This window comes from Suricata suricatta, chromosome 5 (assembly GCF_006229205.1).
Source record: "Suricata suricatta isolate VVHF042 chromosome 5, meerkat_22Aug2017_6uvM2_HiC, whole genome shotgun sequence".
Lineage (NCBI taxonomy): Eukaryota > Metazoa > Chordata > Mammalia > Carnivora > Herpestidae > Suricata > Suricata suricatta.
The window spans coordinates 20,087,942-20,115,912 of record NC_043704.1 but is presented as its reverse complement, the minus strand read 5'-3'; the positions used below and the strand labels follow the sequence as shown (position 1 = coordinate 20,115,912).

The 27,971-nt window shown below is 39.2% G+C and overlaps 1 protein-coding gene across 2 annotated transcripts in view; it reads left to right on the top strand.

The window, feature by feature from the left end:
- Nucleotides 1–27,971, top strand: part of JAM2 (junctional adhesion molecule 2) — a 63,513-nt gene that overhangs the window by 11,292 nt on the left and 24,250 nt on the right. For both annotated transcript variants that reach the window (XR_003908548.1, XM_029939110.1), the window contains exon 2: nucleotides 23,140–23,202. Coding sequence is in view for 1 of the 2 variants with exons in the window: in XM_029939110.1 (XP_029794970.1) it covers nucleotides 23,140–23,202 (63 nt within the window). In the remaining variant the exon portion in view is untranslated. The remainder of the gene's footprint in view (nucleotides 1–23,139; nucleotides 23,203–27,971) is intronic.

Below are 27,971 nucleotides of genomic sequence, written 5' to 3'. Positions count from 1 at the left end.
CGAAATCCCCAAAGCATGGATACATTCTTCTATAAAGTATATATCAAAAGAACATCTGCATGGGGGAAAAAAACCATACACAAGTCAACAAATGACTAATTAAGAAAAGATGTCTGCAATTTAAATCTCAACCAAACAGTATTGTCACTGACCTATAAGCCCTAAAAATGGAAAGAAAATAAAAATATAAAGAACAAAATAGAAAAATGGTACACATACAACACAAACCCCAGAGAGTTCTCAGAAGAAAAACTGTAATAGTTCTTCCAACATGACACTGCATTCAACATCCCTTAAATGCAAATTAAACTGTCACAGAGATCACATCTCTTCCCTGCCAGATTAGCAAAGACACAGAACTCATCTGCATACTCTACTATTGAAACTGTGTGCAAACAGGCACTCTCGCTGCTGATGGGCTGTGTAGTGATGTATGTGCTATGGAGGGAAATTCAGCAATATGTACCAAAATTACATGTCAACCTGACTCATCAACCCCCCCTACGGGGAGTCTGTGGAAGGACTGGTCTGTTACCACAGACCAGTCCAATATTCATTTTCTTCACCCGGATTTTGTTGAACAATCCACCTTAGAGTTTAATGGTTTAACGGAAGAATAAATAGGCCAAAGTGAGTCTATTTGAAATATCTGCTCTCTTAAGCTCTACACCTTAACCAGGGTGGTTAGCATAAGAAACCCAAATTCGGGGCGCCTGGGTGGCTCAGTCGGTTAAGCTTCCGGCTTCGGCTCAGGTTGTGATCTCATGGTTCCTGTGTTCGAGCCCTGCATCGGGCTCTGTGCTGACAGCTAGCTCAGAACCCGGAGCCTGCTTCGGATTCTGTGCCTCCCCCTCTCTCTGATCCTCCCTTGCTAACTCTGTCTCTCTCTCTCTCTCAAAATAAATAAAAAGCATTAAAAAAATGTAAAAAAAAAAAAAAAAAAGAAACCCAAATTCTGTCTGAATAGCCCCCTTTTCAGTTAGTCTATTTCACACTAACGGAAAAAGAAAATGCCTTAACACAAACAGAACGCTCTGTCATTAACTGAACTCCTAGATCCTGGGTTATATAGCAAAGTCCATTAGTTAATCTGCATAACAGCTACATTTTTCTTCATAATGTAGTGTGAACCTTTCAGTTCATTTCCTTTGAATATTTTATTCCCTAAAATGTAGAAGTACCCATTAGATGAATGCATGTCACAGTCATAGACCGATGGCAAGGAAAGGTGAATGTGAAAAAGTTGATTAAATTCCTAAAGATTTAGAAGTTTTCTCTTGCATTTATTTAATGGAGGGCAGTCCAATCAAGCCTCTTTGGTGAGCCCTCTGGCTCTTCCGAAGCACAGCCCTTTCTCAGAGGGTAAGGGCATGTCCCGCATTTAACATCCCAACTCAAGCGCATTTCAGAATTGCTCACACGCTCTAAAATATTCATTTAATGTTCAAATCCATGTCATTAATAACTTAATATCAAGTTCCAAATGAGTTCCGGATAGGACCTACTTTCCCAGAGTTCCTTTAACCTTGAAGACTCCAAAGCTGTAAGGATTCTTTCGAGAAGACTGGTTGTGAGGGAAGAATGAAAGAAGTAGTCATTCCTGGCAGCCCGAGCCTGTGTCAGCAGCTTAGGCACACTCTCTTTGTAGCCATTTATGTCAGAAGCTATTTCTATGCAGGAGAACGTACTCCAAAAAACCATGAATTCATGAGCAAGAGAATGTAGATGTTAATGGAGGCGGGAGTTTCACTTCACCTCCCACCCCATCTAACCCTCTGTGTTTTATTTATTTATTTTAATGTTTTATTTTATTTTTGAGAGAGAGAGAGAGACAGCATGAGCAGGGGAGGGTCAGAGAGAGAGGAAGACACAAAATCTGAAGCAGGCTCCAGGCTCTGAGCTAGCTGTCAGCACAGAGCCTGATGTGGGGCTGGAACCCAGGAACGCGAGATTATGACCTGAGCAAAAGGGAGACGCTCAACCGACTAAGCCACCCAAGTGCCCCAAACCCTCTTTGTTTTAGAGGGGAAGGAAGCCTTCATCATAGTCCTCTAATAGGATTTATATTTATTTAGAGTCCTAATTATGTGAACAGTCATGTCTCCTTTGCTTGTGACCTTCCATACTTTCAACTCTTATCTTTGGTGGTAAGATACTGAAATGTGCTGAGTAACGGTGAGATCAGTTAAAAGAAGGCTTTCTGGGGTGCCAGAGTGTCTCAGTCAGTTAGGTATCAGACTCTAGTTTAGCTCATGTCATGATCTCACAGTTGGTGAGTTCGAGCCCCACATCAGGCTCTGTGCTGACAGTGCGGAGCCTGCTTGGGATTCTCCCTCTCCTTCTCTCTCTGCCTCTCCTCTGCACGCACGCACTCTCTCTCTTTCTCTCAAACATTAAAAAAAAAGGCCTTTTTCATTACATGGGCTAGAATGTTTGAGGCAATTTATTTCTTATTATTAAAAAATAAAGGGACAAATAATTTTGGAAATGGGATACAAAAACACTGCTTTTAGACAGTCAAGTTATCTCACCAGTGAGTGTGTTGAATATAAACTGGTTTTTCAGAGGATGACAGATTCTCATCTTTTACCTGAAAGAATGTCAGTCACATTTCCCCTCACTAGGATGGTGGGCAGAATCACCATCACTTTTTAAATTGTTTAATTTTATAAATTAGGGTTCTAAATATATTTGACATTGGCACATTGTTGGATCCATCAATTAAAAGTCCAGGTGAAATGTCTCTACTGTAGGGTCAAAGAACCTCCTTATACTTTAAACCATAAATACCGCATGTTTACAAGGAAGCAAAGAGTATGGTCTAAATAAAACGGGCCTTGGGCGTGCAAAGAACTAAAATGGCGTCATTTCGGCTCTTGGTTATGGTAAGGCTTTGGAAAACGATTTTACTTGGATCTTGTTTTCCTTATTTGTGAAATGAGGAGGTTTGATTTAATGATGAGTAGAGTTCTATATAATTTAATATTCTGCTTTCAAATAGGGGAAAAAATGGACCATACTTAGATGATAAAATTATGCTGTATGGCTCTGAGAACATGTTTTCACCTGAATTGCCTCTTTCAGAGTTCTTAGTGATTAGAACACAGAGCTTGTTTTGAAAAGGAGCAAGAAATGACTTGGTACTCATGAAGTTGATTGTATATTATGCCTAAAGTCTCTATTTGATGCAGGGGCCATCAGGGAATGGCTGGAAGTTTTGAAAACTGAAGGTATTTAAGGTAAACAATTTTGAGCCTTTTATATAGGAAAGACTTAGAAGGAAAGAGGTGACAGGAGCCCAGGTATTAGCTAATAGGGTACAGGATTAAGGTAGCAGCTGCCAAAATTTAGGAAGAGTTAAATCCAGAACACAAGGAAAATAGAAATTGGTAAGATTTAGTGGTTGATTAAATAGAAGGGGACATCAAAGAAATCAAAACCGTAATTTCGGTTTGTAAATTGAAAGAACCAGAAAAACCATAGTATTTAAATTGAGAAGGAATGATTATTTTGTATATATCAGGAGGGAACAAAATATGCACCTAACAAAGTCTCTACAGAGCATTGGAAAGAAGATGAAAGTGTTAATCGGCTGTACCTGTCCCCTGTACTTACGTGGTAAACGGAAAGGGAAAGGTCGGTTCACTCAGGGAGAAGACTTTTCTGGGAGAATAATCATGGAGGTTGATTAGTTAGGGCAAAGGACTGAGCTCCGGAGAACGGGCTCCGTTAAGGAATATAAAGAGCAGAGACAATGAAGAAAAAGTGCCCAGGGAAATAAATGGACGGCCAACAGCCCCAGCGTCATGGAAGTCCTGGAAGTGGGGAGGAATTTTGCCAAGCCGGTTATTTTCTGGAGGCCAGAAAGAAGGAAGGGTGATCAAAGTGAAGTAATGGCTAACCTGAAGGATTGAAAAAGAAAAAATTTGCATTTGAATGGATTTACGATTGACAAAACACTTCACAGGAATTTCATTACTTAATTTTCCTGTTAACGTTCCTGTAAGCTACCTAGAGCTATTTTTTTTTTCTTTATCAAGTCTTCACAAATGAGAAGCAGAGGCTTAGAGTATTTTTAGGGACACACAGAGGCAGGACTTGAAGAAATTAGGCCTGCTGACTCTAGGTCCCTTGTTTTTCTGTGTGTGGAATGAGGATACTGGAAAGTCTAAGGATAGGTAAAAGGTTGAGGAGATTATAGGGGAAATTGGAGGCGCTCTTTTCTGGTGTTCCCTGTGGCAGTATCAAGTCCCAAGGACAAGAGAGTGGAGCCTCTGTCCTGTATAGATTTAGACTCAGCGTACAATAACCCACAGGGGCACTGCAGAAATGACTAAGGTTTTCTGTCATAATAAGAAAATAATCTGAGTGTTCCATGTAGGCTCTGGTTAATGGCTTAAATATCTTAATATGTTATTAAAATGCTTTCTGACATTTAGTATATTTGTAGTCTAGTTTTCTCTTACCAGGTACAAATGCCTTCTGCATTCACCACTCACATTGAATTCAAAGCACTATTAACCTGAAGGGTAAGTCATACATATTTCATGATCTGAAAAATATTGTTTACCTAACTGGGAAAAAATACTCAAACATGAGCTCATCCAGTATCGTTGAGGGATTTATTATCAAATCTAGTCACATGACAGCAACACAGATCACTTACAAGGGAAATAGAAAAAGTCCCCATAATTTTCTGGCTTGCTTTCTAAAAGTTAATATGAAAAGAAAAACATTAATGTTGTCCCAAGCAAAAATAAATATTTTCATATATCACACCCTTCCTAAATGTTTTCTATGTATTACCTTTTAAATTACTATGTGCTATCTGATGATAGGAAACAAAGCTTTTTTCCCTTTATTTTGAAATAAAGAATAACTCCTTTAGCTAATTCCTGTGGTACCATTTTGTAATTTCTTCTGTCTTTTCCTGCTGCCCAACTTTAGTTTCCATGGGAACAGGATCAGTCAGAAAATATGTGGGACTCTTTCAGAATGTTGAGTCCAGGATTCCTAATTAGGCTTCAGGCACTTGCAGCTTAATTAATATGAGTCTCTGTGTTACATCTTTGAAGGTAAAGAGAAGTGGGTTGTGATTGCATGATATGTTTGCTTTTTCAAAGATTTTTATTGAAGATTTGGGTCAGAGAGCTCTAAAATCACTTAAGAGTGTGGGAGTGCATGCCTGAAAAAAGGAAAGAAATATCTTTAGGCATACTATTCTTGACAGATAAGAAGACTTAAGAGACCTCACTTATCTCAGTTAAATCATCAAAATTGGTTAAATGTGTCTTAGCTAAAAATGTTATCCTTCGAAACCAGCATGTTGTGAGTAGGAAGACTTATATTGGGCTTAGCTTTGGCAGTGAGTGATGAAAAATCAAGAGGTGAGAGAGAAAATAACAGAATTGAAAAGCCACCCAAACTGCACCCAAAAGGCCTCAATAAATCCCGTGCCCTCTCCAGAACCTTCTTCGTAGTTTTCCTGTGAGAACAAATACCACCAGTGGGACATGGGAGATCGCAGGCTCTTAAAAAATTGACTTTATAGGCCATGTTACCTCAGCTAAGTGGGGGACACTCCGTTTGTAACGGCGGATTCCAAGTGTCTGTTAGTTGAGAGCTGTATTCAAGGAGTTCCGTGGGGAACTACCAAGGCCCCAGGCTGTGTTGTGGGGGGTCTGGGGACCTCTTTGTCACAATGATGGCCGGGCGCTACACATCTGCTGGGCAGGGCCCAGAGCTGATAAATATCTGATAAATAAATAAATATCTGCCAGACAGTGTTGTAAAATAAAGGATTTCCCTGGGTCCCTCACCCTGCAGGGACTCCCTCCGTCTTACTGAATGTTCCCGGAAGTGAAGACTTTATGACCATCTGATTTAGCTGTAAACAGAATTTTTTTTTGCACAAGCTTATTACATAACTAAACTATACAAGCTTCTGTTCCAGTGTCCACGGTAGGCTTGTTCCTCCTAAATCCAATGTGACATTGTAAAGAAGGGCCGATATCTGAAATCTTCATCATGGTGTCGTTCTCGTGTATTCATGTACAAACATTTATAAATTGAAATATATATTATTTTACTATAAATTATTTTCTTTTTCTCTTTGACATTAAAGGGACGTTATATTTAGTTTCCCAAATTTTATATACGCATATTTACATGTATATATATGAACATATAAAATGTAGTACCCATAAAGTCTGCTCCAGGATAATGAAAGGGCATCAAAAATTTATTAGAGAAAGAGCTTCTGGGAGTGCTGAAAACCAACCAATTAAAATAAATGGATGCAAATTACACGTATTTCATTACTGCGTTAAATTCTTCAGTTTATGGCAGTTGAGGACAGGAAATTTAATATATATTCTATTTTTAGCTTTTCCCTTTGTAAGGTTCACTTTTAGCTGATGTGAGAGAAAAAATTAAATGGGAGAACAATGTTAAAATAATACAGAATGCCCTGAAGAATACCTATGTGTGCATGTGCACACGTATGCCACTAAAATATGTTTGTCATGTTTTCCTTTTATATGTAGTTATAGTGAGGGTAGCTTAGATTTCCGCAGTGTGAAAATTGCTTGTAGATTTTTGTGGAAAAATTAATTATTGTCAAAGTATTGTTAAAATATAACTAAAGCCTAATACTAGATTTTAACTAGTATTTGTGAGTCTAGTGTACCAGGTCGTGTGCTAAATTACAAAGATACGTCGTTTATACTATATATATTTTTGTTGTTGTTGTTAAAGACTTTATTTTTAAGTAATCTCCATACCCAGGGTGGAGCTCAAACCTACAACCCCAAGATCAAGAGTCACACATGCTCTACCGACTGAGCCAGCCAGGCGCCCCAAACTATATTTAAAATCTATTTTATGCTTTATATAAATATAGTTTATACTATATATAAAATACGGTAAAAAAAAAGTTGGTACATCTCATTTTAAGACAAGACACGTTCAGTTTTGTTTACAACAGACATCTAATTATCTCTTATTGTGTGTTAAGTATGATGTAGGTACAAACATGTCAAACAGTTCCTAACATCATCATGTTCCTAACACTATTCAGTGGAAGAACCTGATATGTAAAAGAGAGTTTGTCATAACAAAGTAATAAAGGCTTATACAAACTGCTGTATCAGATAGAGGGAGAGCTGACTAGGCCCTGGAGGATAGAAGGGCTGGGGAAGGCTTTACCTTCATGACGTTTGAGTGGAGCATTGAGTTGTCCATTGAAGTTCATCATTTGTCAGGGGAGTGTTGGAGGGAGGGGACTCCAGGGACAGAGAATTGCAAATGCCCGCGGTGTTCAAAAAGTGGTGGGACCCCTTTGGGAGTTGGAGGGACTTGAACATGGGATTTGTGGGGTCAGTGATTGAAGGGGAGGCTGGAAAGACAAGCCAGTTCTGAAAGGCCATTTGAAGGAATTTGGTGTTCATCCCCAAGTCAAGGGGAAGCCGCTGAAGGAAATGAAATAGGATCAGATTGTATTTTAAGAAGCGACCTCTTGGGGCGCCTGGGTGGCTCAGTCAGTTAAGTGTCCAGCTTCAGCTCAGGTCATGAGCTCATGGTTCATGAGTTCAAGCCCTGCATCGAGGCTCTGTGCTGACAGCTCAGAGCCTGAAGCCTGCTTTGGATTCTTGTCTCCCTCTCTCTCTCTGTCCCTCCCCCATTTGCTCACATGTGCACCTGTTCTCTCTCTCTCAAAAATAAATAAAATTTATCAGGATGAGCACTGGGGGTTTCATGGAAACCAACTTTACAATAAACTATAAAAGAAAAAAAATAAAATTTAAATAAAAAAATTCTTTGTTAAAAAAAAAAGCTTCCTCGTGTGGGAGTGGGGCAAATGAACTGCAAACTTGTGCACATTTATACTCATCCTTAGTAATTTCCATCGTGAACCAAAGAGCCCTCTCCTGTTGAAAGCTAGTTTCTTACCTGTGCTCATAACATGTCCTTGGGTCCTCTGTTCCATCCTCCCTTATCTATCTTCAACTTATTTTCATTGCCAGCTCTCTTATCCTGGGCTACACACATGTTCAAGGCTCTACAATTTCAGTGGGGGGAAAAACTCACCATGATTCTGTCATAAAGTTCTTCAGTCGGTGATCTGTATTGGTCTCTGTTTTGGTACCGACTGTTCAGCCCACTGCAGACCGTTCCTTTCCCATGCCACTGAACTTGCTATCAGTGTATCACCCATGATTTACTAGTCTCTAAATTCTCAGCTTATTTTCAGTCAAAACCTTACTTGACCCTCTGGAACATCCAACATTGTTGACGCTCCCTCCTTGAAAGTCTGCCCATCCCTGACTTCCATGACCTCATTCTGCCCTAGTAATTCTTGTTTCTCTGATTGTCTCTTTTCTTTTACAGGAGTTTTTCTTGGGCTTGTTTCTCTCTTATTCTATTCAATGTTCATGCTCTAAATTATACTTCCTCTTGAAGAGTCACAATGCTCCTTAGCGTAAAGGCTCCAATAACTCCTACAAGAGAGACTTTTAATTTTTTTAAGATTTTATTTTGGGGGTGCCTGGGTGGTTCGGTTGGTTGAATATCTGACTCTTGATTTTAGCTCAGGTCTTGATCCCAGGGTTGTGATTTCAAGCCCTGTGTTGGGCTTCACCCGAGTGAGGAGCCTACTTAAAAAAGAAAAAAAATCTAATAAAAGGTTTTATATTTAAGTAATCTCTGCACCCAGCATGGGCTTGAATTTACCACTCCGAGATGAAGAATTGCACTGGGTGGCTCAGTCGGTTAAGCGTCTGACTTCAGCTCAGGTCATGATGTCATGGCTTTTGAGTTTGTGCCCCACATTGGGCTCTATGCTGACAGCTCAGAGCCTAGAGCCTGCTTCAGATTCTGTCTCCGTCTCTCTTTGTCCCTCCCCTACTGGTTCTTTCTCTCTCAAATATAAATGAACTTTAAAACATTTTTTAAAAATCACATATTCTACTGACTGAGCCAGCAAAGTACCCCCTGTTTAACTTATTAAGAGAATGTTTCTCAAACCTTTATGACCATGGAACCCTCATCTTTTTATAAAATGGTTAAAGTCAGTGGCCATTCTGAGGGAGAAGAGACAGGAAAGGGGCATCAGAGAAGAGAACCAGGAAAGAATGGTGTCATAAAAGCCATCAAATATGACAAATCATAAAATGCTATTTAACTTTCTCAAAGTTCCATGGGTAGTCAAAATGTTACTTACAGCTCTGACAGGAGAACTTTCTAGAGGTGGTGAGACTTAGGAAAGGCCTTGAAGATTCGAGAGAATTTTAATGGAGAGGAGGCCGAGCCCCCACTCCTGTGCACACCTCTCCTCCAAGTGAAGGCTGTGTGAAAAGATGATTACTAATTGTCCTTGAGAATATAGACATGGCCCAGAGGAGTGTCTTTGTCAAGGTTTAAAGGGGAGTGATTAACTACGCAAGGGTGTTCTAGGTCACTTTCTTGGAACATAAATGATTGTGGACCATGTTAAAATATTACAGTATATTGCTGAACCTCCAAACAGAACACCTAAGATAAAAGCACACTCGCATTAAAGTAGACACCACAAAATTAATATATTACTGTAATTCATTATGATTCTGATATTAGAGTTCTTCAGAGAAACAGAACCAGGAGGATGTGTATATAAATAAAAAGATTTATTTTGAGGACTTGGCTTATGGGATTAAGGAAGCAGACACATCCAAAATTTGCAGAGTGGGCCAGCAGCCTGGAGCCCTAGGATGGGTGAATGCTGCAGTTCAAGTCCAATGGCTGTCTGCTGGCAGAACCCCCTCTTGCTCAGGGGAGGTCAGTCCAATTTATTGGATGAAGCCCACCCACATTATGAAGAGCAAACTGCTTTACTCAAAGTCTATCCATTTAAGTGTTAATTTCATCCAAAAACACCTTCACAGAAACTTCTGGAATAATCTTTGACCACATATCTGGACATTCTGGTACATCCAAATTAACACGAAATTAACCATCACCATGTTACTTTAAGTTATATATCAAGTGTTTTAAAGCAAATAATTTTACTTTAAAAAGTAAAACTTCTCAGGGCATCCAGGTCAGTTAAATGTCCAACTTCAGCTCAGGTCATGATCTTATAGTTCATGAGTTTGAGCCCCACATCAACCTCTGTGCTCACAGCTCAGAGCCTGGAGTCTGCTTCAGATTCTGTGTCTCCCTCTCTCTCTTCTGCTCCTCCCTGCTCACGCTGTCTCTTGCTTTCTCAAAAATAAATATTTTTTAAATCTAAAAAATAAAATTTCTCACCTTGTGTTATTAAAATTAGATTTTTTCTAAATTATATATTTTTAAACAGATATTTTTAAAAACAAGAACAGTGATTTGTGGCTTTTAGGTAACTATTCCTACATACTACCTACTATATACAAATGCTACTACATAATATTTTGCTGCAGCATAATATGAAAATAATTCCTGCACAGTGATGTTGTGATAAAGTGTTTTTAATTTCATAATTAGCTGCCTCAAAATCTTTCACAGATTAATCTTGTGCGCTCATCCCTTAATTCAAAAAATTAAGCATAGCTTTTTATATTCCATTTTCATTTTCTCCATAAATTAATTTTGTTTCCATTCCTTTGGCAAATATTTATTTAATATTTACTACATATCAAGCAATTCTTGACCCTTGGGATACAGGTAGGAAAATAAAGTTCCCTGCCTTCAGTGCATCTGTATGTTATATAGTATGTTAGAAGGTAATAGGTGCTATGGAAAAAAGAAACATCAAAGCAGGATAAAGGAAATCAGGGAGTTCAGAAGGAAAAAGGTCAGAAGAAGGTGGGGTTGTAGTATTGCATAGGATGACCAGAGTAGACTTCATTAAGGAGGCATCCTTTGAACAAAATCAACATCTCAAGGAAGAGTCTTTTAGGTAGAAGGAGCAGCCTGCACATGGCCTGTTTCGAGGATGAACTAGGAGACCAGCAGGAGGGAAGAATTGAAAAGAGGAGGATGAAAGGAAGTCAGCCAGACTGTGTAGGGTTTCCAGGCCAAAGTAAGGGCTTTTACCGTTAGTCTGGGGAAGATGGAGAATTGGTCCAAGATTCTGAGTGCCATGATCTGACTTAGCATTTTAATAGATCATTCTAGTGGATGTGCTGTAGATTTGAGAAGGCCAGGAGGGACAGAGCAGTCAGGAGGCTTTGCAGTGATCCAGGCCGAGCTGGTGGAAGAAGGAGCAGGAAGTCATTCTGCAGGCATTTTGAAGGGGGAGCTAATAGGATTTGCTGGTGAAATGGAGACGGGCTATAGTTAACTGGATTCATTAAGGACAAGTCCAGACGTTTTGGCCGGAATGACAGAGTCGCCGTCATCTGAGGTATGGTAAGTGGGCAGGTCTAGAAAGAAAGATGAGGTTTGGACATAGTGTTTGAAATGTCTGTTAAACCTTCAAGTTTAACAAGCAAAGATAAATGGCATTTGAACCCAAGTCCAGAGTTTAGCAGAGCTCTAGACTGGACATATATATCTGGGAATTGTTAGTATCTGGGGGTGTTTTGATGCCATAAGTCTGGATCACAGTATTTTTTTTAACGTTTTTTATTTATTTTTGAAAGACAGAGAGAGACAGCACAAGGAGGGGAGGGTCAGAGAGAGAGGGAGACACAGAATCCGGAGCAGGCTCCAGGCTCTGAGCTAGCTGTCAGCAGGGCTTGAACCCACGAACCGTGAAATAATGACCTGAGCCGAAGCTGGCTGCTTAACCAACTGAGCCACCCAGGTGCCCCTGGATCACAGTATTAATGAAGGAAGCACAGAGAAGAGATGACCAAGAATAAGACTTGTGAGAAAGAAAATTAGGGAAGTGTGTCATCCTGGATGCTAAGTGTAGAAGGTGTTACCAAGGTAAAGGGTGCAGTGAATTGTGTCAATGAAAGTGGTTAGGGAAGGCTTTGTCATCATAAATCATAAATCATGTTTTATAGAACAGAGAGGCTCTAGCTGTCCCAAATATGTCATAGCATAAAGAGGAAGTAGAATTTAAACACAGGACTTCCCACTCTGAGCAGCCACTGCAATGAAGACATCATGCTAATCATTTAAAAAAGAAGAAAAAAAAATAACTCTACCGATTCATTCCCTATTTTTGCAATCCATCCTAATACATGAAGTCATTTGTAATGTACTGAACTTTCATCGTCACATTGGATAAAAAGCAGTCGAGTGAGAGAGGAGAGCTAAGAAGCAAACATTTGTTGAGCATCTACTGTGTGCCAGGAGGTAGGCTAAGCAATTGCATACTTAATTTAATTTAATTTTATAACCAATGAGGGAAGGCACTACTAGCTTCATTTAATGTAAATGGAAACAGGTTTACAAGGTTAAGGCTGTAGCTTGGCCAAGGCGATGTGACCGATAATTCACAGCACTAGGTTTCAAAGCTAATTAGGTCTCATTTCATCTCTATTAGATGTGATTTCCTGAAGACCAGGAATGTTTCTGTCCCCAATCTGTGATAAAACATGGGCTGCCACATTTAAACAGACTACCCTTTCCTAACCCATTTGGATTTTAATATTGCTTTTTGTTTGATTTCAGATAACGTTTAGTCAAAAAGCCAAGCTGTTGAAAATGGCGATGGTGTATTTCGCAATTTATCCCATTTGATGAGAAGTCAGTTTTAAAAAATTTTTTAATGTTTTTTATTCATTTTTGAGAGACAGAGAGAGAGACAGTGTGAGCAAGGGAGGGTCAGAGAGAAAGGGAGGTACAGAATCTGAAGCAGGCTCCAGGCTCTGAGCTAGCTGTCAGCACAGAGCCCGACGCGGGGCTCAAACCCACAAACTGTGAGATCAGGACCTGAGCCGAGGTCGGACGCTCAACTCACTGAGCCACTCACGTGCCCCTGGATGAGAAGTCAATTCTGATAGCATCTCATCAAAAACTGAAGTGCTAAGAATACCTTTACATTATTTTAAACTATCTGGTTGATTCTGTCACAAATCCAGTCATCCGTATGCCACACAGGATATCAACCATTTTACCTGTATTTTGTGACAATTAAACTTTTATACACCATATTTGAACACACGTACTTTTGCCCATTTTTTAACTACTTCATCTGAATAAGTTTCAAAAATTTTATCTCTAGTGGTACCTACGCATGTCCTGCCCAGCTCAGGATGCAGCTCTGATTTGAATGTGTGCAGATTGTCTTAGTTCAGGCTGCCAGAGTGAAGACACCATAGACCGGGTAGCTCAGAAACAAACCTCTATTTCTATTTCTCATGGTTCTGGAGGCTAGAAATTCCATGACCAAGGCGGTGGCAGATCCAGTGTCTAGTGAGAGCGTGCTTCCTGGTTCCACATTGCCACCTTCCTGCCGCGTCCTCACATGGCTGAAATGGGGATCTCTGGGGTCTCTTCATAGGGCACTATTCCCATTCATGAAGCCTCCATCCTCCTGACCTCCCCCTACAAAACCCCACTTCCTAATCCCATCATATGGGGTGTTAGGATTTCAACGCGTGAATTTTAGTGGCGGCGGGTGGGGGGGGATCCCAAACGTCCAATCTATAGTACAAACTTCCATTTAACCATTTCCTTTATGGGTCTAGTTGACTGACCTTAAAGGGTGCATTCTGGTGTTAGCTTACTGTTGGATGTGTAGAGCCAGTTTCAAAATGAAAAGAATGAGTCTGAGAACTGTCTTTACCTAAAAGGGGGAGAGATTATAGTCCCTGGATGTAAAGCACCTGAGAAATCAGGGTAACTAATTCTGACAAGTCTTGCCTCACAGTTGTAAAATATGACAGTTAAGCAATGCCAAACCATTGTTCCCGTGTACTGCATTTCAGAATAAATGGTTCTTGTTCCTTTGGCTTCCTGAAGACTAATGAAAGGAAACATGAAGCAACATTAAAAGTTGGGAGGGTTGCCCTTAGTTTTCAAATCTCGTCTGGAAGCATTTATGGTAATAGAATTTAATTAATGACATATTAGTTAATAAGCTTTTATGCGTCATCATCTAGCAGGAGAGATGAAAAATAAAATTCATACAACCCCCACATTTTCAGAAGTGAGATTTGAGAGAGAAGGAGAGGGCAGAGGTGCTCTCAGTTGTTGGTCACATAAAATCCTTAGGGTTTTAAAGGTTGAACGACCAGACAATGAATTCTGGAGATCACTTTCTTTATTATAGGTAGTCAAGTCTAGAAAGCTAAAAATTCAATAAGGAGAAGGCCATAATTGTGTGCAAAAGTGGACTATTAGAGCCCTTGCTAAGAAAAATTATAGTGGGGCACCTGGGTGGCTCAGTCGGTTGAGCGTCCGGCTTCGGTTCAGGTCATGATCTCATGGTTAGTGAGTTCGAGCCCCGCATCGGGCTCTGTGCTGACAGCTAGCTCAGAGCCTGGAGCCTGCCTCAGATTCTGTGTCTCCTTCTGTCTCTGACCCTCTCTTGCTCATGCTGTCTCTGTCTCTCAAAAATAAGTAAAAAACATTAGAAAAAATTTAAAAAAAAAAAAGAAAAATTGTACCAAGAAAAGAAAATCTTGTTCTTGAAAGTTTTACAGAACGTGCACTCATTGCTAAGCCTTCCCACCTCACCACCCTCCCAGGACCTTTGGAGGGGCTATTGCAAGGGACGACCCAAAGTGAAAGCCTTATTCAACTCACAGTGTGTCCTCCCTTTCTGTGTTTGTTCATTATATTTTATAAACTTCCTAATTGAGAAAAAGAGTAAACATTAGCAGTGCTCTATCTTCATTTGCAAACTATAAATTGGACAGATTAGAAGTATTAGAGAATATTTTTGACATTCTGTGCTAATCCCTGTAAAATGTAATTTGTATTCACTACTGCATGTTTGTGCTTTCAAAAAATGAAAACATTGGATGCATCAAAGTGATTCCCCAAATTCATTCAGTAAAGCAGAGAAATAAGCCTCCAGAGGTGCAGTGAGTTTAAAGCAAGCATCTATGTGGGGGGTCAGGGTGGCGAGAGCTTAGTAGATGGTAGAGTTCTGCTTGCATATGTTGGTTAAGTGGATTTATGTTTATCAAATGACTGCAGAATAACCATTTCACTATCAAAAAGCCCCTGGGTAATCTGTGTGTATCAGCTGTTAGGACATTTTGGGCAGGGATTCCCAGATTCACACGCTTTAGTGATTCAGAACAAGAGTTCAGAACCCAGATTCAGAAACGTGATTTTAGCTCTTTTTGCCCAGAGCTGATCAGAACTCTAGAGAAATACCTGCTCTCAAAAATGATTTATTTGACAATTATGCTAGTATGTTCACTTCTGCTTAGAAATATAACTATCAAATACTGACGGTGGTTCTGGACTTTTAATGTTGAAAAACCATATTGCAGGGTAGGAGTTAGTAACTATAATTTCAGACCAAAGGGCAATGAATAATGTTAAGTTAAAATGTCATCAGGCTCTCAAAGCTTGATGTACCATCTCTAATAAAAGGAAGTGCCTGAGACACAATCCAGACCACATGAGTCAATTAGTGAATTATTCTTTACCTCTCCCATTTTAGTGTTCTTTGCCTTTACACCATGTGTCTATTTTGATATCTGGCATCTTTCGTAACAATTTATTTTATACTAATAAAGATTTCGTTTTCCTGTCACCTTAATCTTAGGGAGAACCTATCAGAACATAGAATGGCCAACATCCGTGCCTTCCATAGAGTGTGTGATTCTTACTAGTATCTTCATCTTTTATAAATGTTTATTTATTTTGAGAGAGAGAGAATCCCAAGCAGGGCTCAGCAATGTCAGTGTAGAGCCCGATGCGGGGCTCAATCTCACAAACCATGAGATCATGACCTGAGCTGAAATCAAGAGTCAGACACTTAACTAACAGAGCCACCCAGGCCCCCTGACATTTCTTCATCTTATCTTGAGAGTCTACTGGAGTTGAATTGACTGTTACCATTTACATAAAATCTATAGTTAATGCCCCTGGTGAACAAATTGTGTTTGGCTGGGATTGTCACTCGGAGAATATTCAAGAAAGATCTCAGAGTCCAAAAACCGCTTCTTTCAGGTCCTAACGGGGAGTACCTCGTGAGAAATTCAGCCAACTGATGGCTTTCCAGTATCACAGGCCACCGTTAAATATTGAAAGATGTGCCTGAAGAATATTTTAAACATTTTTTGAGAATTTATTTTTTCTGTAAGACATTAATTTACTTCATCGCTATCTAATATCACCCCCCAAATATTATCATTCAGTTGTTTTGGTAACAGAATGCCCTGAAAGTTTCCCTAAATTTACTAAAGCATACAATTTATAAGAAGACAACTATGTCCTCAATTCTGAAACACCGATCACTCTTATCACTCTTTTTATACTCAAGCGATTTAAAAAAACAGAAGAGAAGAGAGGGCATGAAACTTTAGTGCAGTATATAATAAATATATAAGGTTTATTCAAATTACTAGTTCCTTCACCATAAATATTTGCCCAGTAACACTTGCTCTCTTAAAACGACAATCTGTCATATACTTTCTGAACAGTATCTTTACAATCCTAAAGATGGAAAATGAACGTGGGGGTGCCTGGGTGGCTTAGTCAGTAAAGCTTCTGACTCTTGATTTTGGCTCAGGTCATGATCTCATGGTTTGTGAGATGGAGCCCTGTGTAGATGCTGTCAGTGCAGAGCCTGCTTGAGATTCTCTCTCTCTTCCTCTCTCTGCCCCTCCCCTACTCACACTCTCTCAAAATAAACAAACGTAAATAAAAAAGAAAATGGATGTGAAGCCATCTGCAGAGTGTCTAACAGAATCCAGTTTTCTATGATTTTGTCACAGTGCCTTGTGCTGAGTTGAGAATGAAGGGGGTGGAGGAAGGGTGTGTGGAGCCAGACCAACTAGATGAAACTGCACATCTCTGCTTCTCTGCTTTCTAACATGACCTTGATAAAGGACCTCTCTCAATCCTCACATCTATCAAATGAGGATATTAACACAGTAGAGTTGCATCTTACTTAGATGCTAGGTGGTTAAGGGGAAAATTTATTCATAGTTAAAATCACTCTTTAATTCTTTAGGTCATCATTAACTCACCAGGACATCAGCCACGGGTCGGTCTAAAGTCACATCATTTATTTTTTCTTATACTTTGTTTTTTTTAAAAAAAAATTTAATGTTTTATTTATTTTTGAGAGAGAGAGAGACAGACAGCATGAGCAGGGGAGGGCCAGAGAGAGAGGGAGGCACAGAATCCAAAGACAGGCTCCAGGCTCTGACCTGTCAGCAAGAGCCCAATGCCGGGCTCTAACCCATGAACTGTGAGATCATGACCAGAGCCGAAGTCAGATGCTTGACGCTTAACTGACTGAGCCACCCAGGCACCTCTATTTTTTTCTTATACTTTGGTATGGTTTCCCTTTCTCTGAATATAGAATATCAAGGTCTCATTTAAAGGAAGGGCCAGAATGTCCAGTTTGAGAGACTAGAAGGACATGTGTGTTTGGGTGTGTCTCTCTCCCCCTCCCCTTCCCTCTCCCCCTCATCTCCACCCTCTCGTGCTCCCCCCTCCCACCGCCCGATGATAGTTTCATACATGAGCATATTATCGAATTCCTAATTTCCTACTTCACTGGGTTATTTCTACCTTATAAATATTAATCTGTAATAAATACTGGATGGTATTATTTTATCTGTTACTACTAGACCCATGCATCTTTTCCATATGTTAGTACAGTAATTGTATATTAGTGATAGTTAAAACCACATGGCTATTAATTGTCATTTTTGCAAACTTATGAAATAACTAATATCCAGTTTTTATAACTTCCTTGGTACTCTCTATAATGCACTCTTAGAACAAAAAAAACCTCTGTAACACATCAATTTTTCCTAATCGTGTTCCCAATTAAAAGCATTACTTTATTATTATTTTTGGTTGTTGTTGTTGTTTATTTACTTATTTTGAGAGAGAGAGAGAATGAGAGGGGAGGAGCAAAGAGAGAGGGAGAGAGACAATTCTAAGCAGGCTCTGTGCTTGGAGGCTGCCTGGGGTTCAATTTCCTGAACTGTGAGATCATGACCTAAGCTAAAATCAAGTGTTGGATGCTTAATCAACTGAGCCACTGGGGTGCCCCCAAAGTGTTACTTTAATAATACTTTAAAAAGTTTTTTTATTTAATTAATTTTTAAAAATTTACCTCCAAGTTAGTCAGCATTTAGTTCCACAATGATTTCAAGAGTAGATTCCTTAATGCCTCTTACCCATGTAGCCCATCCCCCCTCCCATAACCCCTCCAGTAACCCTCCGTTTATTCTCCACATTTAAGAGTCTCTTGTGTTTTTGTTCCCCTCCCTGTTTTTATGTTATTTTTGCTTCCCTTCCCCTATGTTCATCTGTTTTGTATCTTAAATTCCTCACATGAGTGAAGTCCTATGATACTTGTCTTTCTCTGACTAATTTTGCTTAGCATGATATCCTCTAGTTCCATCCATGTAGCTGTACTTTAATAATACTTTTTAAGCAAATTTTAAAATTGTGGTATAAATATTTATTCTTAATCATACTAGAATATTCTTAATTGCACAAGAGTATTTTAGATGAGTGATAGACAATGTAAGAAATTTTATGTTTAGAGTTTGGGGAAAAGAAACACAAAAGGTTCCATTTGGGTAGGGATTACATGGAGTTGTTAGCAGTTACAGAAATAATTCTCTCTTAACCTCATTTTATGAACTTCTGCCAGTGATTTTGGAACACATCCAAAACTATTAAAGATGTTTTGTAGCTAACTTTAAGACAATTGGTGACCTCACCAGTAGACTTACAGGACAATTTTTTGTTTGTTTTCTTTTTACACTCTTTCTGGAAAAGTGAAGAAAAAATAAAAATCAGTTCGAGAAAGCCGCCAACAGAGACTCCTCCTAAAATCTGTTAGTAAAATGTTGATATAAAGTCCAACATTTGTTTTCATAAAGTTACTGGGTTCAAGTTAAAAACAACAACAACAACAACAAACAAAATGCAACTGAATTCCAAGGCCAGAAAGGCTTGAAACAAGACAGAACTCTTATAATAAATAATTATTTCTTTTAAGATTCACAGCTTTGTGCTTAAATAAGTTCCTCATAGATGACCCATGCATTTTTAATATTTTTACTCAAATAAAAGCAAGACTAGCAGTAAATAGAACCAGAGGAAGCAGCATAGTTAGAAGACAACACTTAAAATATCAGAAATAAATATTCAGGTATCAAGAATTAGTATCTCTTTATTAATAGTTTTTTTGGCTTTCATAGTTTTGCCAATTCAGACAATCCTCTTTTTAGTATCTGGGACACTTTTTTCTATTCATATACATAGATATTCAAGTTTTGAAGAAACTGATAAAATTTCTGAAGTTAACAGCTGTTACTTTTCCATAAAACTTTTTAAGTGATTTTTGAACATTTAAGAAATCTTTTTCAATGGACATTTTAGCAAGTAGTAAACTGGAATTGAGGAGAGGGGAAAATAATTGAGCCAGTGCTAACTCTTCCGTCTCATATTGGACTAACATTCACCTCAAACGAAAGAAGACCCAAGCCGGCTGAAGAAAATAAACCTTCTCAGTAGGCCGTGCAGTGTTTGAAAAGTTCAAAGATGTGATGATGTGGAAGGAACAAAGATGATCTTTTTCTGTTTTCCCAGCTTTCTCCCTCCGTTGGTTTCTAGGGAATATAAGTCGTCATTGTTTTGTCTAAAAAAGGTACTAAAATAGTTCAAAAATCACAAGCAATGCCTGTCACAATCAGAACTTCTCTGAGTGCACTCATTTACACATTGCTAACAGAGAAAAGAGACTTTTTCAAAGTGGGCTTTGAAAGTTTCACACAAAAATGGTTTGGAATTGGGAAATGCTCAGCGATCATGTGGCTCGAATGCAGCAAGAACGTACGAGGTCCTGGCGTTTTGGGTTGGCCAGCTTAGTGTCTTCCCTCCCTCTGGTCTCTGGAGATCCGGACTCTACCTTAGGGATCTACAAAACCAAGTTGGGGACGGGAAGGAGAAACCGGAAAAGAAAGGCAAATAGGGGTGACAGTGGGGTTCAGAGGACTAAGGGACATATTCTGATATGTGACAGAAGTAAATGGAAAAGGGAAAAGGGAGATACCTAAAAAGATCGCTTGGACCCCTTCATTTTTTTTTAAACATACAAGTAAAAGTGACATTCTGAAATCACTCTTTGGTGACCTGACGTCTCTCTAAGACTAGCAACATAGTTCTGCTGTTTATAAATATATTTACAACGTGGGGGTGCCCGGCCGGCTTAGTCAGTGCAGTGCACAACATTTGATCATGGGGTTGTGAGTTCAAGCCCCATGTTGGGTGTAGAGTTTACTTAAAAATAAAAATCTTTAAAATTGTGTGTGTGCATATATATGTGTATATATTATATATTATATCTATCTGTCCATATATATAATATATTATATTATATATATTATAACTGTCAATAAAAAGGACCAGCTCAATTCTACATTCTTTGCATAGACACCAGTTTTGCTGACTTGCCTAACAAAGATGTTTGCAATTTAGAGATATCGAACCTGAATAATTGAAAAGTATTAGGAGAGCTTGACAGTTGAGGCCTGTAGGTCTCTAGGAGTTTTAATTTCACAGTTATATTTGCTGTCCAGGCTTCTAAGGAGAGAAAGAGAAGGAAAGTTAACCAAAACAGCATGTATTCCTTAGGAGTGATCAAGTCCAGAACAGGGAAGATTAATTTATAGGTCAATGTACATATAGAGGGGTAAATCAAAGATGGCATGTTTTATGAAACATTTTTTCCTCCTTCCCTGAAATGTAATAAATTATTTCATAGTTAAGAAATTCAAGGGGGGGGGGGCGCTGAGTGGCTCATTCAGTTAAGCATCCGACTTTGGCTCAAGTCATGATCTCATGGCTCATGAGAGTCCGCATAGCGTTCTGTGCTGACACTCAGAGCCTGGAGCCTGCTTTGGATTTTGTGTCTCCCTCTCTTTTCTCTCCCTCTCCCCTCCTCGGGCTCTGTCTCTCTTTCTCTATCAAAAATAAATAAACAGGGGCGCCTGGGTGGCTCAGTCGGTTAAGCGTATGGCTTCGGCTCAAGTCATGATCTCACGGTCTGTGGGTTCGCATCCCATGTCAGGCGCTGTGCTGACAGCTGGCTCAGAGCCTGGAGCCTGTTTCAGAGTCTGTGTCTCCCTCTCTCTCTACCCTTCTCCTGATCATTCTCTGTCCCTGTCTCTCAAAATAAAGACAAAAAATAAAAAAAATAAAAAAAATAAATAAACATTTTTTAAAAGTTTTATTTCCTGGTTCTACTACTTTGTTATTGAAGTCTTAATCATGCCTACAACACAGAGTTGTTTTGAATAATGAATGTTATCAAATAAAAAAAAAGTAGGGGGTGCCTGAGTGGCTCAGTTGGTTAACCGTCCTGCTTCGGCTCAGGTCATGATGTCACGGTTCGTGGGTTTGAGCCCCGAGTCAGGCTCTGTGCTGACAGCTCAGAGCCTGGAGCCTGCTTCAGATTCTGTGTCTCCTCTCTCTCTGCCCCTCCTCTGCTCACGCTGTCTCTCTCTCTCTCAAAAATAAAACATTTAAAAAAATGTAAAAAAAAGTAAAAGCTCTTTTTAAAATGTAAAAGTTCTTTTCAAAATGAAAATTTCTATGTGGGTTTATGAAAGTGATGATATCATCATCATCATATCATCATCATCGTCATCATCATCATCATCATCATCATCATCAGAAGGGAAGTGCCTGTCTTCAACCAGGATTCACAGCTGTAACTGGAGGGCGTGGGAAGAAACGGACTGGAGGACAGGAGACTGGACTATGTCCTTCCTCACCATGGGACCCTGGGCAAGTCAACTGCTGAGTCTGAAAAGAAACACATCCATCCGAAGGTCTTTCCAATCCCAAGCTCAGTCGGTCTGTGATTCGCATCCAGCACCACTCTGGCTTTACTTCTATTGTAATTTATATAATCACAAAGCAAAACTCTCACAGAAGTGCCTTCATTTCGCCACAGTTCAGTGCTGTGCACTCCTCCTTTATAGTGCTGTGCACGACTCCTTTAGAAACTACGAAGCCAGAGACCGTCTGCTCGCAGGACGTTGCTGACTCTAACAAGAGCCGGCACTCATCATGCTGGACAGTGCACTTTGTTACAAGGACCCACGCTACAGAGTCCTCCCTGGATTCGGGTCCTACGAAGTGCATCTCTGAATGGATGCTGCTGCTTTCCGTTGCTGAGAGGATAAAAGCCGTGGGAGTTAGGATGCACCTCCTTTGGCCACCACTGCTGGAATCCTAAAGGGCAAATCACTGCCCAGGTGGTAGCAATCCATTCACTGCGGGCCCCTGGGGCAGGTTGACTTTGTTTTCATTCCACCTTGACCCATCCTTCTCCCACTTCTATTTCCTAAGCCATCTCAGAGCTCTTAGAGTTTGGGGGGGGAGGTATGGGGGGGGCATAAACCCTATCATAAATACCATAATAACAGTGAGATTTCCCTATGCATGAAAATAAAATAATTAGAAAAAAAATTAGCCATTATAATTGGTCAGTCATTTCAATCCTTTAAAACAATTCTGGAAATTCTGGAAATGTTTGGGAGAAAAATGAAGATGTTCTGCTTGCATTTTTCACCAAAATTGTATATATAAGTTAATATACACTATGTATTATGTATATGTTTCATAGTCAAATATATTTTGAGTGACCCATTTCTATATAATATAGGTATAATCGAAGGATAAGTTTGTAAAGCAACTTAAAACCTTAAATAATTAGCTTTTATCTTAAAGGGGCGATACCTTACGCACTATATTGCATATTAAGCTAAATTAAGGGAAAAACACGCCTGTTTAACAATCAGGCTTGTGAAATTGTGTTGTCTGTCATGAAGCCCTAATAGATTCATGGGTTTTGCTTTGTGAAAGGAAAGCAGAAAACCACAGTATGAAAAATGGGAGGGATATCCACGGTTTGGCTTGGTTTTCTTATTCTGATACTTCAAAACCTATGGGTTACAAATGTGTGAAGCAGTCATCAAACGTTAGGCCATTTTTCCTTATGGTGCCATTCATTTGCAAGTGGCCATTGGTGCTATCTTAATTATCTTATCTGTTTTAATCTTTCAGATCATAAGGCCTTTGGATTCTCTGCCGCAAAAGACCAAGTAGTCACAGCAATAGAGTATCAAGGTAGAGTAACTTAACTGATTTTCACGGACCGTGTTGTTTATCTCAAAAGTATGACGCATATAATGTTATCTTTCTATTTGTTGGGACCCTCTGCCTTACTTCACACTAATTTTTCCTTCCAAAATGCTACTCTGTGCTGTTTCCACTTGAGAATTCTTTCTCCACCTCCTCAGTGGAAATTTTGGACGTTCGGTGAAAGACCGGATGGACTAAGGAGACCTCTTATTGCGTAAATTATCTACGACAACGCAAATCTAATTTGTGAAGCTGGCAGATGGAGGTCTCACAAAGTTTCCAGCCAGCAGGGTACAGCAAATGGAAATTAACGCTGCAAACCCCACTCTACTTAGTGTATTTAAGAGGACATTACTATAGCCCATTTGGGGGTAACATTTTGTTATTTATTTATTTTAGCTTCTTAAGTATATTTATCACGGAGTTGCTGTTTCATGGGCATAAAGCTTCCGTTTTGCAAGACGAAAAAGTTCTGGAGATGGTTTGCTTAACAATGTGAATGTACTTAACACGACTGAAAAATTAAAAAATTATTAAGATGGGAATAAGTTAAAAATGGTTAAGATGACAAATGTCATGTGTATTTAACCACAGTTTAAAAAGTGTAAAGGTTCTAGTAACAAAGAAAAATGTTTTAAGGGCCTTTATAAGTTTACTTCAAATACTGATTCCCTACTGCTTTTCTGAAGGCTCTTTTACCTAGAACACAATAATACTAGGCAAACAGAAGCATTGCTGTTTCCTAAGTGTGGTGCTTGCTTAGGCCAGAGATTGTAAACATTCAAGAAACAAGTTTCAAATGTGTCTGACTCCTCTTCTTCAGGCATGTCGTAGGTTCCTGGAGTGTAGAGAGATAGGTTTGAAGGAAAGAGGCAAAGATTAAAGAAGAGAGCTGGGTGAGAAGGAACTAAGTAGATTAGTATTTAACTAGTATTGGCAATAGTGTCTGGCACATGGTGTTGTAAAAATATGCTTGTTCGGTAAATATATGCCATAATAAACATCAGCGGGCCATTCAAAAGTAACACATCACTTGGTAACAAATCACTTAAATAACTACTTCAGTTAACTTAGTTCTTTTAAAAGTCCGAATATTTTATATGATTAGGCTAATAAAACACTTCCTCTTTATCATAAATTAGCTTCAAGTAGAGAGAAGCGGGAAGAGCAAATGAATGATTGGGAGTAATTTAGGGCTATGGAGGATAAACAGGATAAACCAAATGTCAAAAAGTTGACTAGAAAGACCAAAAGAGGGATCACACAGTGAGAGGAAAAGACGGGCCAGGATTCTGTGAGGGACAAAGGAAGTGAATCCTCCTACTTTGTACTTTCCTGGAGGGTCTCCCTGTTGGGACCAGCTGGATACCATCAATACACATGGCTGTCCCCACTTCTGCCCATCCCCAGGGCATGATATCTCAGTGAGGACTCTTCAGTCTTAGGTTACTTTAAAAAAATGTATTAAGGTGAGGGGTGCCTGGGTGACTCAGTCGATTAAGCATCCAATTTAAAAAAAATTTTTTTTGGGGGGCGCCTGGGTGGCTCAGTCAGTTAAGCGTCCAGCTTCGGCTCAGGTCGTGATCTCACGGTTCGTGGGTTAGAGCCCCACGTCGGGCTCTGTGCTGACAGCTCAGAGCCTGGAGTCTGCTTCGAATTCTGTGTCTCCCTCTCTCTCTGACCCTCCCCTGTTCGCGCTGTCTCTGTCTGTCTATCAAAAATAAATTAAAAAAAATTTTTTTTTAATTTTTTTAATGTTTATTTAATTTTGAGAGAGAGTGACAGAGCAGGAGTTGGGGAGGAGCAGAGACAGAGACACAGAATCAGAAGCAGGCTCCAGGATCTGAGCTGTCAGCACAGAGCCCGATGCAGGGCTTGAACCCACGGACTGTGAGATCATGACCTGAGCCGCAGTTCACATCTTAACCAACTCAGCCACCCAGGTGCCCCAAGCATCCAACTTTTGATCAGGTCATGGTCTCACAGTTCGTGAATTCGAGCCCTGCGTTAGGCTCTGCACTGACAGTGTGGAGCCTGCTTGGGATTCTCTCTCTCCCTTTCTCTCTGCCCCTTTGTGTGCTCTCTCTCTCTGTCTCTCTCAAAATAAATAAACTTAAAACAAAATGCATAAGAAATTGAGGTGAAATTCACGTTCAAGTGAGTGACTCAGTGGCATTTAGTACATTCACAACGTTGTGTAACTACCACTTCTGTCTAGTTGCAAAAATTTCCATCACTCCAAACTAAAATCTTGTACTGTTTATATTATTTGTAATGTGTGTTTTATTTTTAATATAAAAAATCCTGCAATATAAAAATAATATAAAAAAAACTGCAAATGTTAGTCTTACTCCTAAGTATTTATTTTCTATTGTTTTGTTTCCCCTCTGCTCCTTTAAATTAAGAATTATACTTTGATTCTATTTTATATGTGCTCCAGTCATTCCAACCTAGCTCTCCTTAAAAGGCAAAAATAAATTTCTGTCATCGTCCACATTTTAGTTGCAGGATTTCTTATGCAGTAAGTTAATTTTAGTTAAAGTCTAAAGTGTTTTATAATTTATGTCTATGTGTAGATATGTTCTACTCCATTCATTTCAGTTTTTGCTTCTTGTCTCTCTGATGTCAACAAATCATGCATCTTGTCAGTACCTCTGTTTTGTGTCACTTCCCATAGTGATGCCAAGAACAGAGCAAGACTGAGGTGAGGGCAGCTTTGCTAGACTTATAAATTATATGAACATCTTTTATGCAGAGTGTCCAATCCTGAGAATCATAAATCAGTGTAATCGAATGCCTTTTTTTTCACAGAAGGAATTTCTTTGTAATTCTTTAGAACTGCTTTGGTAGTATCAATTCTGTTTTTGCCTTTTATAAAATTTTGATGATTTTTCACTTGAGCACAGAGAATGAAATCCAAAGATAATTAGCAGTACAGAATCCTAGAAAAAATAAAGTTCATAGGGCTTTCTATCGATGTGATTCCTAAATGTGACTGTTTCGCTACATGAAAATAGTTATTTCTAATGGCTCTCCTAAACAAAGAAATCCCTTTCCTCGATCCAAAGGAAACATATTTTTGGAAATGAAATAATCATCTTATTAAAGAAACATGGTGCATTTTTTGTGGTTTATTATGCCTTGCTTTGAGAAAATATGATTTATGTCTGTATCATAAACTTTGCTGTCTAAAACTGAAATAACATTTTAGTTCAATTAGAGTGCTTTTTAGGTAAATTTGGGTTGTATAAAGCATGGATTTCTATCGTGTCCAGGGATACTTCAACTACAATGACTAGAAGTTTCTCGTGAGTAAAAGCAGTTATAACCATTGACAGAGCATGTGCTATGTACCAACTACATAAGTACATTACCTCAAGTATTTGTATAAGTATATACCAAGTCTATATTTCCTCATATACTCTTCACAATAACTTTATAAGTTATTATTTTTCCTTTGCACAGATGTGAGTATAATGTTCAAAAAGAGTTAAGTAATTTGCCCAACATCACACACATTGTATGCGGCAGAGCTCCAACTCCAAAGTCCGTGCCTTTAAAGAAGGTTTAATTACCCTGAGGGCTACCTACAGAATTATACTGATCATAAGTGCCGCATTTTAGCTGAAAAGAGAGAGGAGAGTCTGTGGTAGTTAGCTTCTCTGTTCATTTAGTTCTTTATCCTCATGTCGTTGCCATGATTCTCACAGTGCTGGAGGTCATGGTTTTGGCACCTTCGGATCTAGCCACTGGTCCTTGCCTTGCTCAGAATACTCCCAGAGAAACACATGGTGAATTCTGATTTAGAATTCTAGGAAATTTGTATTCAAATTCTAAAGAATTCTAATTTCTTTTTTTAAGTCTTTGGTCAAATGTCACTCCCTAATTGAGTTGAACTCTGACTACTCTGGTTTTATTTTTTTTTGCAGTTGTACCCCGACATTCCTGATGTACTCTATTTTGTTTCCATAGCACTCATACTCTATCCTGATTTACTCTACTTTATTTCCATAGTGCTCAGTGCCTCCTAATGTGGCATTTAATTCATTTTATGATATTTCTTATGTACCTGATTCCCCCTGCAAATTTCAAGACCCAAAATAACAGGTATCTGTGTTTTGTTCACTGATATAGCTCAGGAACAAGGCAGACACACAGCAAGTATCAATAGTTGGACAAATTGGAGAGACCATTCCTCCACGTCTTACATGGCCATTGGGAGTGAAACTGGAGTGATGTCACTGTAGTTAGACTAACAATTGGTTCATATTTTTAATGTTTTTTTTAATTTTTATTTTTGAGAGACAGAGAGAGACAGTGAGAGCAGGGGAGAGTCAGAGAGAGAAGGAAACACAGAACCTGAAGCAGGCTCCAGCTTCTGAGCTAGCTGTCAGCACAGAGCGTGATGCGGGGCTTGAACCCATGAACCGTGAGATTATGACCTAAGCCGAAGTCGGACGCTTAACCGACTGAGCCATTCTGGCGCCCCTGGTTCATTTTTTATTAAAATTTCTGCAGAGGTTTCCCATAGAGCAATGAGGAGAGAAGTCAAATCTTGGTGAAAAGGGCTGTGTGTGTGTGTGTGTGTGTGTGTGTCTCTATTAAATATAAGAAATATATGAACAGTGTGACTGAGTACAAATTAATTCCTAAGATGTAGGCATGTGGGCTAAAAATGAGTGTGGGTGTGTGTTTAATTGTTGGAAACTCAACAAAATACGGGAAGGAAACTTATCTAAAACTCAAGACTCCGG